General features: G+C 35.0%; 1 protein-coding gene across 1 annotated transcript in view; it reads left to right on the top strand.

The window, feature by feature from the left end:
- LOC106463015 overlaps positions 1-12,255 on the top strand; it is a 34,050-nt gene extending 21,795 nt beyond the window's left edge. Inside the window, exons 5-6 of the mRNA XM_013922983.2 lie at positions 8,139-8,885; positions 10,747-12,255. Of these exons, the coding sequence (XP_013778437.1) occupies positions 8,139-8,885; positions 10,747-10,949 (950 nt within the window). The 3' untranslated portion in view covers positions 10,950-12,255. The remainder of the gene's footprint in view (positions 1-8,138; positions 8,886-10,746) is intronic.
- The last annotated feature ends 3,460 nt before the right edge of the window (positions 12,256-15,715 follow it).

Genomic DNA, 15,715 nt, shown 5'->3' with positions numbered 1-15,715 from the left:
ACTGTAGACGACGAATGCATAAACAATGGATGACACTAGTTTAGAAACGACCGATGTTACTGGAGAACACGTAATGCAAGACTAGGACAACAATGGATGACACTAGTTTAGAAACGACCGATGTTACTGGAGAACACGTAATGCAAGACTAGGACAACAATGGATGACACTAGTTTAGAAACGACCGATGTTACTGGAGAACACGTAATGCAAGACTAGGACAACAATGGATGACACTAGTTTAGAAACGACCGATGTTACTGGAGAACACGTAATGCAAGACTAGGACAGTTCTCCAGCGACTCACTTCGTGACAGAGTTCAGTAATACCCAAGAAGGGATATTCTTGAAAAGTATGTAAATGGCACTAAACATAAAGTCGTTACAGCATCGAGTTGGTTTTTCTATACATGGAACTCAGCAAACGAGTGGAAGGAAAATTTTGAAAACTATGATGAATCTTTTCACCTTTTTAAACTAATTTAGAAAGAAAACATGTCATTTTCTCCAATATTACACATTGTTATGATAAAATATCATGCTCTAGTTCCAGCGAAGAAGTCGATAGTCAAATACGTGAAGTTGACGCCGAATGAAAGCGACGTTTAATGCCACAGTTACCTTTTATTGGTCGAACATTTCGTGCGCTACAGCTCAAAATAGTGGAAGAGGGCGCCCCACGACCCCATTTGTAACATTAATTGTTAGGTCCGACTTTGTCAGATAACTTTACCTATTCTCAATTTTAACAAATAAATTCAAAGACCACGTAAAGTAGTTCTAAAATAAATAAAATTTTCTTTCGTTCCTTTTTTTCTTTCATTTTGGTCAGTAATTCTTTCTGTGACAACAAACTTCTGACCTCTTTTAAACTGAAATATTGAAAGAAACTGTAGGTTTACGGTTAAGTTTTCATTTACTTTCACATGATATACGGTTCTACCAGACATCTGATAACCTTCATAATTTGGTGCATGGTTTATACGGATCTTTTCCTTACAGAATATAAACATCTTCAGGATTTTCATGTTTGTCGGAAACAAGTAACTTACATGGATCTATATTTTTGAATTAAGTGCAGTTAATTACTACAACTCATAATCCGCTTAGCAGGAAGTTTATTATTAATAAATCTTGGAATCCTAATAAGTTCACGTATGTGATATATTTTGCAGTCATTAAATATAATGAATAATTATATCTACGTTGTTTTAACAACGGTAGCTGGAGAACTTCAGTTGAGTCATCATTTTAAGATGTAAGAACTGAAACGGTTGCCAAACTTGAAACGTTCGTCCGATTGCTTATTCATTTCAATTCGACCTTTTAGGGAGTACACAGCAGTTCCTCAACCAAATGTCTTCGAAATTAGTTCAGCCAATTCTTCACGTCAAACTGAGACGACAGACAGAGAGACAACTCTTATTTATGTATATATATATATATATAGATCATGAATAATTAAAAATCATAATGCATATTTTTCGAATTCAATTAGACGAAGACGAAAATTAATTTCTTGACTTTTAAGAATATTAATTCCACGGAGATTTTATTTAAGTACGTTATTTATCAAAGTGAACATATAGGGTGATCTTAAAACATTTAACAGGTTTCGAACTTTTATATATATTTTAATAAATATCAGTAGATTTAATCAGTAACTGAAGAATTAAAGTGCAAACTTTCCATTTTCTTTGTCAGTAATGTTTAGCACGGATATGTGATACTAGTATCACATTATAGTAAGATGTTCAACTTTATAGTAAGATGTTCAACTAGTATCACATTATAGTAAGATGTTCAACTTGTGATACTAGTTGAACATCTTATTATAATGTGATGCTAGTTGAACATCTTACTATAATGTGATACTAGTTGAGCATCTTACCATAATATGATACTAGTTGAGCATCTTATTATAATGTGATACTAGTTGAGCATCTTACTATAATGTGATACTAGTTGAGCATCTTACTATAATGTGATACTAGTTGAGCATCTTATTATAATGTGATACTAGTTGAGCATCTTACTATTCAACTTTTATATATCCTTCAACAAAATTTCAGTAGAGTTAATTAGTAACTGAATAATTAAAGTGGAAACATTCATTTTTCTTCATCAGTAATAATCATCACGGATATGTGATGCTAGTTGAACATCTTACTATAAAGATGATCCATTATGTGTGTTAACATCTACCACCCATGTATGTTTTGTATGGTAAATGGAAACTGTTCAACAATGTACATGGGCTATTTTGTTTTAGGATTTTTGTTCAAGAAGGGAGATAAAAATATCCTGAAGTAGAGAACGTTTATACTTCTTCGTAGACTTACAAACATGGGCTATTTTGTTTTAGGATTTTTGTTCAAGAAGGGAGATAAAAAATATCCTGAAGTAGAGAACGTTTATACTTCTTCGTAGACTTTTAGCTCTATATTTAAAAACACAATTACTTAATCAATTGTATCAGTAAATTATATCTTCCACAAAGCAAGGTATGCAACTAACATTTAATGAGGTAATTAGGGATTTAATAAAAAAGAAAGGAAGAGGAACATTATTCTTTATACAGTTTTTGCTTATTTATCGGACAGCGTCAGCTAGTCTTATTAACAAAGGGGTATAAGATAAAACAGCAATTGAGCCTACAATAAATAAACATCGCAAACAGCAATGTTTTCTTGAGAGAATGAAAAATTACAACGAAACATAAATCAGATAGCGAAATCATTGACTTCTGTTTGCTGGATTCGAAAAATTACAACAGATCAAAAACAAATAGCGGAATCATTGATTTCAGTATGCAGGATATGAAAAATTTCAACGAATCAGAAAACAAAGAGCAGAATCACTGATTTCTGTATGATGGATTTGAATAACTTACAACGAATCAGAGACCAAATAGCGGAATCATTGGTTTATGTACGCTGGTATGAAAAATTACAACGAATCAGAAATCAAAGAGCAGAATCATTGATTTCTGTATGGTGGATTTGAAAAATATTACAACGAATCAGAAATCAAAGAGCAGAATCATTGATTTCTGTTTGCTGGATTTGAAAAAAATAATACAACGAATCAGAAACCAAATAGCGGAATCATTCATTTCTGTATGCTGGATTTGTTTTGAAAATTAAAACACAGAATCGTCTAATCGTGAGCGAGGATTAGTTTAGTACGTGTTTGAGAGGAAATGAAATAGAAGATTGTTTACCAGGAAAGTGTACACAACATTACGTGCTTTTAGGCGTAGCTTTGTCTGTGTTTGCTTTAAAGTTACGAGTGATCGCAATGCGTTCAGTATTCTCGAAAACTCTGAATTTTAGCACATATTGCAGATATGGTTAAGCGAATGATATCAGACAAAGAAGAAAAAAAAAGTATATAGGAAATGTTGATAAATTCGAGTAAACGATTGTTTGTAATTATGCACAAAGCTACACAAAGGGCTCGGGGGGCAATAACAAAAATATGATTCATGTTTGTTTGTAGTTAAGCACAAAGCTACACAATGGGTTATCTGTGCACTGCCCACCACAGCACTTACAACGCTAGAAACCGGGTTTCGATACCGCAGACATATCGCTGTGCCACTGAGGGGGGGGGGGACAATATGATTTATACAGATTCAACGTCTGCAGCAAGCTGAAGTGATGAATTACGAAAATATGCTAATATGTAGAGACATATATTTCTATTTTTTTCATTTTATAAGTTTTTAATAAATTGGTAATGATAATAGTTAGCTCACTAGGAGAAATTAACCTGTAGTTATTATTGCTTTAATTTCTCAGAAAATTAAGATTCTAATTACTGAATGTGATATAATTAATTGAAATTCTTGGTATAATGTTTGACTAAATGCTCTTTACGAACGTCATATAATTAATAGTTGGACGTTTTCGCATAGCATTAGAATTACATATTTTCATTGCTCACGTGTAATACATTTCATTACAAAGTGTTTTCTGGGGAATAGAGTTTTGGTTTGCGCATGCTTTAATCACTTTAATCGTTTTGGACCATAGAAGCTACATACACACGGGACGCTAATAAGAAGCGATCAGAAAGACTAGATATAATCACATGACTCGGATCGTATATTCCTTGTGTCAACTTCAAGTGTACACAATGGAGATGAGTTATTGAATTTTATTATTGATTCAACTTACTGCGATCTCAACTGTATTTTACAAATAATTCTTATTTTTTACAAGTTCATCATTTTACAAGTTGTTTAGTTTGCGGTCGAAACGCTGTGCATTTAAATAAAACAACTTATGAGATTCTTTGGAGTTCAAGGTCGTTTTAATTATTTGTAATTATGTGTACTACGTTCCAGTCAGTTAAGAAATGTACAAAAAGTCATTATTTGGACTGTTTTATTTATTATATTTTTACTATTTATAATTATATTACTATCGTTGTTGTTGTTATTTTTGGTACGCACCGTAATTAAGCAACAATATTCAATTTAGCAAATGTACAATATTAAATTTACACGTTAATTGTCTTTCAGTTAAGGAAAACATTAAGACACTGTTTAAAAAGTCCCATTTATTGTGGAACAATATGATTATCTTATCAATTTATCACAAAAAACAGCTTTTAGTCACCTGACTCCAAAAACGCCTTCGATGACGATGACAAAATCTTGTCGAAACGTCGTACATTTATGATAAAATGGCTCCCAATAGCATAACGGCATGTCTGCGGACTTACAAAGCTAGAAACCGGGTTTCGATACCCCAGGTAGGAAGAGCACAGATAGCCCATTATGTAGCTTTGTGCTTAACTTCAAACAAACTCTTATAATAAAGTATTTTCATTACCCAGTCAAGCCGTCTCAAAACTATTATTTTCTCAAGAATGAGCTTTTCATCATCAAGTTTCACTCAGGCTTTGTCCTTTTAACTTCCTCTCGTCTGGATCTGGTTTTAGGTCCGATGTATAACCTTGGAGTGTCAGGTGCATTTTTACCTCTTCCTCCCAACCGGACAGTTAGTTCATATGTTTTTACTTTAGTTGATGCATTTTTACAGTTACAGTAGTTTTCCATATCCTGCAGAGAAGTCGTAGCTTGATCAAACAAACTACAGGACAAACAAGACAACAAGATGTTGCATCAGGTTTCTGTGTATGCTGGATCAGTGTTTTTAGGCTTGCGGCCTGTAGTTGTATTAGGTGCTCGTCGAATATTTTCCCCTCACATGTTTCTTTGTACTTTTTTCCCTGGTTCTTTAGTAATATCCTCTTACTTTGAAGCATTACTCACGGTATTATAATATATCGGCAACTGTCCGCAAATATTTTAATATAGTATACCCTTTCAAGCCATGTCCATTTTTACTACACTTCACTCATATATGATTGCACATACGGTCCACATATAATCCTATTTTGACATAAATACCCTTTTAAAATAGAGCTATTTCTGCATCAAAGAACCAGTCTGCCTAACACTTTTTACGTTTCTTATTACTAATATTTAGGGGAGATAGGTTCTCAGGATTAGATTTATCATGTGCCATGTAGCTCTCTAAGTAGCTCATCAGTTCTTTTTTTCTACTGTTTTTCCTTTTAATACTGAAACGAGTTATTTAAAAGTCTGTCAGGCAGTAACAGTGTGTTCGGATAGAGGTACAGAAATGTTATATTTGTTGATTGTGGAATTTTGTATGCTTTAGTTAGTATGTATTTTTTTTTTAGTTTGGTTATGGGTGTTTCTGATACATTTAGCCAAGCAGTAAAGGCGTATTCTATAATTGGTCTTATGTTTTGTATATTTTTGGGTGAGGCCCTTTTCCCGTCAGACTCCTAAGATAACATGCTCTTTGCCAGATTCTAGTTTTATTACTATTTACGTGCTGTTGCTTCGTTAATTTGGAGTCAAAGATAATTTCTAAGAATTTTTCTGGTGTTGATAATTGGAGGAGAGTCCCACCTAGATAAAGTTGTGGTTGTATTCTGCTTCTTCTGGTTGATTTGGTGAACAGAATTACTTGTGTTTTATGTGCGTTTATTTTTCAGTTATTAATGGTTGTATGTTATATGTCATTGTTATTGAGTTTTAGGCACTCTTCCAGATGGCAACATCATCTACAAACTGTGAGCAGAAGGTGAAATTTGAGTCTTTTAGAAGCAAGGTGCTTACATACACAATAAACAATGTAGAGCTAACCACCCCTCTTTATGGAACACCTGCAGAGCTAACTACACCTCCTTATGGAATACTTGTCTTGAGAGTGAAGTTTCTGAGTAGGTGCCTTCAACACTTTCTCTGATGCCACTATATTCCAAGACGTTTGACACAAGCGCATCATTCCAACTTTGGACATTTGGAATCGAAGGACGACGTCATGCCGTACCCTGTCGAATGCCTTCTCGACCTCGACACGGCAGTGCAGTATTTCTTATTGAAGCTTCTGACTATTTCTTCTGTAAGCCTGATTAGTTGATCTGTTGTTTGTCTGGATTTACGAAATACATCTTGAACTTCGAGTAATTTTGCGGTAGTTTTGAAGTATGCTAGTAGTTTGTGTTATATGTTCATACAGTCTCAAAGGTCCTTTTTTGAGGAGTATACTTTGAATTCTGTCTTGTCTTGGTGCTTTATTGTCGAATAAGTAAGACGAATACTATGATATAACACAACCATTAATCAAACTCATCAAAATTGTAGAAGTACAAAGCAACATAAAACTAGTGAAAAATAAAGCACTGGAGCAAGACAGAATCCAAAGTATACTCATAAAAAAAAGGATATGTAAGATTGTATGAACATGTAGCAGCATATTTCAACCTTTCTCTGAAATCAGGCGACGTACCAACTTTCATCGTCAATGTTTTACGTGCTTTTGTGTTTTGAAAGGGCGTTGACCTTGCTTCTGATTGGTCAGTTTTATTAGAGCTGCTCGGCGAGAAAAAAGAAGAAATGCTCTATTTTTTGTGGCGGGCGAACTCCTCAAAGTGGCGCAACTCGTGTCGCCCGTGACTGGTGTGGATGCTCCCATTCACTGTAGTAATTTCTAAAATATACGCCCGCTCCGCTCGCGTCCAGTATGGATGCACTTTTACTTTGTAAGGCACGAACAACGCAGCTCGCGTTGTCGCGATTACTCAGGGCAAGTCATTTCAACGTATGGATTTAAGCAGCATTTGTCTATAAAGGTATTTAAGACTATTGAAATCTTTATGTTTTGCAATGAAGTGAACCGAATGTTAAACTATTGTTAAAAGGCAAAAATGTATAAAAAAATACACCATTTTGATTGACAGCATAATAGTATATCCGAGATTTTTTTTCTCTTGCTGTTAACAAAGAAAATTTGTGGTTAAACATCAATCCAGTTCTTCTTTTGTATAGTAAAAAATTAACTTCAAATTATTATTCTCTTACATTTAAGAAACGTTATCTATAAAGGAATTCAACTTATTTACGACAAAAAAGTTAAACAAGTCGACTTGTTTTTTGTTTTTTTTCAAAATAGAATGTCTCAACATCTAAAAAATAACATATATAATATACATGAGAAAGGAATGTATTAACTTTAGCAAGAATGAGTCGACAGAACCATAATATATATTTGACTATCTTTGTTAATCAGAATCGCCGAGGTTCTGTCTTCTGGTCGTTTAAATCGTAGAATTTGCATATTATTTTATGGTCTTACTGTCTTTATAATATTTAAATAGAAATTGCAAAAATTGTATTATTCCATAAATCAATGCTGATTGCCATGAAGATGTTATAAAGGAATCCGTTAAGCAACAACAAGCGTTTTCAGGAGGTTCCTAAAGAAAAATCATACGATTTTGTAAAAACAAAAATCTTCCTATGGCATTTTGATCCAGTTTTTATGGCACTGTTTATAAGGTATTTATTTCCTGAACGTAAATAGACAGATATATCTGACAGCAATACGCATCTATTTCACGCATGACAGTTTTTAATTTATATGATCTCATATATAAAAATCGGCATATAATTTGCGAATAATGTTCATACTTTTTATATTAAAAAAAATTCAGTAGTTTCTTTACTGCATTATTTAATCGTTCAACCATAGACAAGTAAAACTTCTATGCTAGACAGATAGATTAAACTCCCTAATTATATTTTTCTTCAGATCCAGAGGATGAACTGGAACCTTCTGAGCAGGAAGTGGCAGAGGAGAAAACAACTATTGAAAAGATAGAAGTCGAACCTCAAACACAGCAAATGTTAAGCGCGCCATGTGTTAAAGTCAGTGACGGGCCACCGAAGTTGAAACTGATTCTTGACCCTAGGCACCTCCAGGATGCTAGCCAGCTACGAAAAGCAGGTCAAAATATTAGTGAGCATAACGTTGTTAGTCCTGACGTTTGTCTGGGTCTAGTGAAAGACTTGAACTCTCCAGTTGGGAAAGGCGCCGTTATGTTTGCAAAACGCAAGAAAAAATCTGAAAAGTGGGTAGTCGATGAAAACAAGGTTAAATCCCACCTTACACCACAGAAGGAACTCACTAAACCAGAAATGGGTCTGACAGCGACGAAGACTGGTCCTCAAATAACCAAGCTCCAAGAAATTCTGCACAATCCACGACTAAAGATTGTCAAGAGTCCGTGGGAAGCTGCTTTGGAATCTCCCATTGGAAGCTGTGATGCTGCTTTTGTCGAAGTCCGCCATAAAAGCCCTCCAGACGCATTAGCTGCTAGCGTCCTTAAGGCATCAGAAACCAAAGTCTTAACTCCTGCTGCAGCTACTCCGGTGCAGATTGATTCTCAGTCCCCTGCCACTACCGCTGCTCCTGTAACAACCAGTCAATCCACACAACCTGCAAGCTTTGAAATCTATCGACCTCGTGCTCCCAAAGGCTGGAGTGGACCGAGAAAAGGTGAGTATATAACTATGTACTTGTAAAGAAATTCCACAACCAACTTGTAAAACATTTAAAAAGTACATTTTGCTGGAGAAATTTTACATTTTTTCGCACACTTCTAAATAGTCAGCTTATGACGATTTTCAATGAATTTAAATAATATAAACACAAAATTATTACACTGGGTGTTTTAACACTCACCCTATCATTCAGCCGCATCTTTTGAACAATTTATTACAATATTTGACGTTTGGTATTTTCAGCCTGAATGACACCTTTGTAACACTTGGGCTAAAGGCCATGTCAAAGAAAGCCCAAGATTCGTCATAGCTGCCACTAATTATAAGCTGTTGATCAGAGGAAGACAGCCGGTCAACAGCATCAACTATCGACACAGCCACTCTTAACCGAATTGACTGTAGCTTTTATAAGGCACTTACAGTTTAAAACGTGGAGCGTGTTCAGAGGCATAATCTCTGACTCGTAACTCGAATACAGCCTGACGCTCTAATTTGTAAGGCCAAGCTCCCAGCCAAGTTTGTTACGGAATTACAGACCATGATGAGCTGTGGTATTGGCTTTCATTAAATTTTATCCAAACTTATCTTATATTTATATCGAATAAATGTATTTCCGTAATTTCAACACAGCTTCGTAAACCTGGTTAGCAGTGGGTGCAACCTTAGGACCCTTCACGTTTAAACATATTACGGCTAACCTAGGATTTACCAAATATAAACTTTTTGCCCACAAGAAGTGGATTTTCTTCAAATGCCTACAAGCTTTTTGTCTATCAGCTGGACATTTACCTTCATGTCCATTCTACTAATTAAAAGCCCCCCCCCCCCAGTGGCACAGCGGTATGTCTGTGGACTTACAACGCTAGAAACCGGGTTTCAATGCTCGTGGTGGGCAGATCACAGATAGCCCATTGTGTAGCTTTGTACTTAACTTCAAACAAACAACTAATTAAAAATACTGTTACTGCCGTTGGACGAGGATAAGTCGTTTACTTCATTGCATGCATAATAAGCATATCCCTCATAAAAAATGATAGGCATTCTGAAAATGATTCGGAAAATATTTATTGTATTGGCCAACAATATATTGGAAAAAATAAATTTATATATATCATAACACACGGGCAGAAACCGGACACTGTGGGTGAACCTTATGTTCTTTATTTTGTATTTTTTATTCTAAAAGTTTTAAAATACGCGTTAAATTTTTAATTCTTTTCTTATGTGATAATTATTAGTATTCTGCAGTAGAAACCTAGAGTTAACGATAGGCCTGGCATGCCTGTTGGTTAGGCGCTGTACTCGCAATCTGCGGGTCGTGGGTTCGAATCCCCGTCACACCAAACGTAAAACCAGCCGTGGGGTCGTTATAATGTGACAGTCAATCCCACTATTCATTGGTAAAAAGAGTAGCCCAAGAGTTGGCGGTGAGTGGTGTTGACTAATTGCCTTCTCTCTAGTCTATCACTGCTAAATTAAGGACTGCTAGCGCAGATAGACGTCATGTAGTTTTGCTCGAAATTCCAAACAAACCAAATCACTTGACGTAAAAATTGACCAAACCATTTTTTGTCGGACCCAGGTTCGAATATGCTAGATAGTCAGAATAATAAACCTAATATCCAGAAAAAAATTTTTAGCTTGATTATTTGTAGATATATATTTAAAAATATATAATAATGAATTTCATAACACAACCTGCAAATCTACCCACTGCCACTAAAATCTAAGAAAGAACATTTATTTTCAGTTATTTGGTTGATTGTCACCATTCCTTTCCTGTTGGTTCCATACTACATTATGTAAATCAATACGACCATTAACATCGCATTATCTGTATGTTTTGTCCCTGACAGTGAGCAATGTTCCAGCTGTTGAACAAAAGCAAAGTCCACCTAGTTCTGAGCCAGCACCACCATCTCGTCTGGAAAAAGTCGCTCCATCTGCAATGTCTTTCCGTAATTTTAACACGACTCCGAAAACCTGGTTAGCAGTGGGTGCAACTCCAGGACACTCCACGTTTAAACCTATTAAGACTAACTTAGGATTTACCAAATAAAAACTCTTCTCGTCCACAAGAAGTGGATTCTCTTCAAAGGCCTACAAGCTTTTTTCTGCACTTGAGTGACTGACACTCGAAAGGTTTCTCCTATACAGATTCTTCATCAGTTGGACGTTCACGTTCGTGTTCACTCTATTGACTAAGCTATCCCACAATCTTTAATGCTGTTTTAGTCTTTGTTAGAAAGTTTTTCAATTTAAGTGTGTGTCCCAAGATTGTTGTGATGGTTTAGTATAAATTTATTAATACTCTGCATGTCGGAGCAATGTTACTGATTTATTTTTGAAAAGTTAGTTGTCTCCTAAGTACTGATAATATTTTAACATTACAATTTTCCTATTTTTGCTCTATCACCTCGTACACTAATTAAATTATATAATTTCCAGTGATATATTATTATAATATATTATGTCATCTTTAAACTTCATATTTATTGTGCAAAATTGTTTTGCGTGAGTTCTCTTAGTGAGCGACTAAAGATATCTTGCGGTAGCATCTATAGAAATATACTTAGCTAGCATTTGATTAATTAGCTAATTTAAAGTTTACCTAATTCTGTAGATACGAACCTGTATTTCAGTGAAGGCAGTGTGTCATTATTTGTTTTATATGAAATATGTGTATGTTTCTGGAGATGATGCTCAATATTTCCTTAATTAAAGGATCTGATCTGTTCCGTGCGATATAGTGATTACATTACATTTGACTGATTTGAAGTACAGTTATGAGCTAATGGGATAGTTTAAAACTGTTGGCTTTAAGTATAAGATACTACTTTAATTGAGACATATAAAACTACTTTCTGTAATACTCTTTTGAAAATTTTGAAACTATAAATTATCTACCAACATGTAATCAAATACTGACTTGTAACTGATGAATTATGAAATTAAAACCAAAATTTGTATTACTGAAAGCGCTTTTCTATTCATTATATCCATGTACAACAATGTTGCTGTTTAGACTCAGAAATTCGAATTTTTGGGTTTGAGAAACCTTTAAAATGTCTTTTTTGATTCTACAATTCAAAAGAAGACTTCCAGAAAGGATAGCAACATCAAGTTGGAAAACAAATGTTGTTTTCACACTTAAGCTTCATTTCAGTTAAGTACTTTAAAATCTAAACCAAAGAAAGTAGTTTTTAGAATGATCAAGATTATTTTTTGCCCCAAATGATGTAACTCTAATACTTATTCATTGGCATATTTCGCCTTTTAGTTTACACGTCTTTAAATTTTGATTAAGTTGAATAACTGTTGCTTTTGGTTATGTTTTTATTTACTATAAAAGAGCGTTTTTAGACATCAAAATTGTATAATACTCATTTATCTAAACAACATGATTATAAAGTCAGTATGGGTATTTGGAATAGTTTGTAGAGCGAACTATGTAACAAACGGGTGAATGCTATTTACATGAATAAAGGGTTCATGGGATATGAATTCCACTGGTTTCTGGAATTATTCTGTCACTTTGGAACACTAGATTGTACTTGTGGAGATGCATCACCAAAATGGCTGCAGTGCTGAGACATCACTCCGAACTACAGTCGCAGAACCATCACAAATAAAGGCCATACACAGTTGTTTCTGTTAGCGGATTGGTTAGAAAGTCCATCATACTTGATAAGCATTCTTACCTGCCCTAACCCCTGATGAATACTAATTTTGTGAATTTATGAAGATGCGGGTTTATCGCTATAACCTATCAACCATTCCTCAATTGAAGGATATCATTGCGATGGAGGATCTTACGATTCCTGAATTTGTTTATTGTTAAATCTCGCACAAAGCTACTCGAGGACTATTTGCGCTACCCGTACCTAATTTAGAAGTAATAGACTAGAAGGAAGACAACTAGCCAAATTACTCACCGCCAACTCTATGGCTATTCTAATCGAACAGAGGGATTGACAGTTACATTATAATGCTTCCACGTCTGAAAGGGCGAGCATATTCGGTGACGGGATTCGAACAGCGACCCCCAGATTGCAAGTGGAGCGCCAAACCATCAGTCCATGTCAGATCTATTGATGTTTGACTATAATATAAAATCCAAACTTGAAATAAATTATAACGATCTCATAACTACGAGAAACATCAGTTTTTTCACTTATCTATATGTTTCGTTTAGTAATTTTAAAGCCTCTTAGAGGCACGAGTAAGTTGATGAAAAAAAATAGTTCCGAGGAGCTATACGGTTATTGTTATTTTGTTTAAAATTTACCTTAAGGACGTAACTGTAATGCTTCAACTATATATCTCTGACCAGCTGTCTATAGAATATTATTTCCGTGTTTGCCATGTCGCCTGTGTCTACCCTATAGAATAGTCAATGGTGCTAACTCTATATTGTAACCACAAGGACATTAGATTAAGAATATCTATATTGGAACCACAGTGACATCAAATTCAGAATATCTATATTGGAACCACAGTGTCATCAAATTCAGAATATCTATATTAGAACCACAATGACATCAGATTCAGAATATATATATATATATATATATGAACCACAATGATATCAGATTCAGAATATCTATACTGGAACCATTATGACATGAGATTCAGAATATCTATATTGGAACCACAATGACATCAGATTCAGAATATCTTTCGAGATTCTTTGTAGCAAAGGAAGATGGTTTAACTTGGTGTTGCTCGTGCGCTTTTATCTCCCTTCTTGTGTTGAACCTGGGACAACAAATGAGTGAGTAATTAACTAAACTATAAAGCATGGAAATAGTTTTTATGGTATTCAGTCGCCGAAAGCAAAAAGTAATTTTCAGTGGCAGTAGAGAGTGGAGATGATTTATATTCCAATGACTAACGGTAGTTTTTAAAAATAACAATAGATCTGTCTTCCCTTTCCGAAAGGGATTAATAACTGTTTAAATGTAATTATTTTAATGAATGAATGTAATTCTAGTGGTCAACGGCTCAGTTTTTTATTTATATTTTAGAATCATCTCTCTACTTTACCTTTCTACGTGCTTGTACCACCACATCGCGCTTTACTCAATACATGCTTATTAACTAATACACTAACCTGATATTTCAGAAAAAAGGATAAACGAGAGGACACTAACATCAAACTTAAAATAAATAATCTATCGTTTTCTTGCTATATTAAGCGTTCTATCATCTAAAGAGTTAAACGGTTTCATCTCTTTACCTTCATTGTTATACTAGATAATTGTGAGAAATTATCATTTGTATTTATTTCACCACAGTCAAACATCAAACTTAAAATAAATAATCTATCGTTTTCTTGCTATATTAAGCGTTCTATCATCTAAAGAGTTAAACGGTTTCATCTCTTTACCTTCATTGTTATACTAGATAATTGTGAGAAATTATCATTTGTATTTATTTCACCACAGTCCTTTTAATACGATCACTAAGTTTTAATTTCCAATTCATGATGCCACACCATCATTACGCCTCGTATCTCTATATTTTTTACTAGGTATATTTGTATCAGTTTGATTACATTTGAGCAATAAGAGTGGCTGAAAACAACAGTCGTAGCGACCACTGTTTCCTAAGTTGTTATTATATTATCTGTTATTATTTCAAATCATGATCAGATCTTAAATGTCCCTTTCGCCAATGAGGTAAAAATTCTTCTCCCAAAAAAAAACCAGATTACACCCAAACAATTGTGCTTTAAATATATCGAGCCATTACGACCTCGAAAGTAGATCCTCATTATTCGTTCAGATTAATAATAAGCCCAAACAACAATATTTTCCTATTTTAGCACTAATAAAAGGTTTTCCTCTCACTATGTATATCCGGCGTCTTTTGTTTTTGTCCGTTTGTTTTAGCGCAAATATATCAAATGGAGTATTTACGTTCTGTCCACCCCCTGAGAAATGATCCTCAGATTTTAGCGTTGTAAGTCCGTAAACTTAGAGGTGATTCACAAGAAGACTATACTTACTTACGTAAGGCCCTAGATACCTAGTGACACAAAGATCCTTTATGAACCCAGTCCTTGCACGTCGATCCCAAGCCACATCCTCGACATCATCTCACCGATTTCCAGCTTCCTTTCTCATAGTGCTAATTCACGATGGTCTCGGTCTATCTCTTCTTCGAGTTCCATTAGGTCTCCATTTAACTGCTTTTTTTTGTGATTATTTTTTACTGTCCTAGCGCATCACATGTCCGATCCGATTCGTCATCTGATGGGACAGCGGTAAATTTACGAACTTACAACTCTAATATCCGGGTTTCGATTCCCCGCGGTGGATACAACAGTTGGTACAATGTAGCTTTGCTCTCAACAAACAAGCGATCCGATCCATTTCCAGCTAGCCTTCTTTATAATGTCGTCAACCCATAGTAACTGTGTCACTTCTCTTATATGTTGCAAACATACACGACCTATAAATCTAACACCAAGAATTATTCTCAGAACTCTGTTTTCAGATTTGAAAATTCTGCCACACAAACTCTCATTACTGTACTAATTTTCAAATCCGTGCAGAGAACTGTATAGTATGTATTATTAATTGCAGCTCCATAGAAAACAACAGTACATGAAACAATAAGCGTCGCCCAGCATGGCCAGGTGGTTAAGGCACTTGACTCGCAATCTGAGGGTCGCGGGTTCGAATCCCTGTCACACTAAACATGCTCGCCCTTTCAGCCGTGGGGGTGTTATAATGTGACGGTCAATCCCACTATTCGTTGGTAGAAGAGTAGCCCAAGAGTTGGCAGTGGGTGGTGATGACTAGCTGCCTTCCCTCTAGT

This window comes from Limulus polyphemus, unplaced genomic scaffold (assembly GCF_000517525.1).
Source record: "Limulus polyphemus unplaced genomic scaffold, Limulus_polyphemus-2.1.2 Scaffold1301, whole genome shotgun sequence".
NCBI lineage: Eukaryota > Metazoa > Arthropoda > Merostomata > Xiphosura > Limulidae > Limulus > Limulus polyphemus.
The sequence above is the reverse complement of the archived record's forward strand: the minus strand, read 5'-3'. Positions and strand labels throughout refer to the sequence as shown.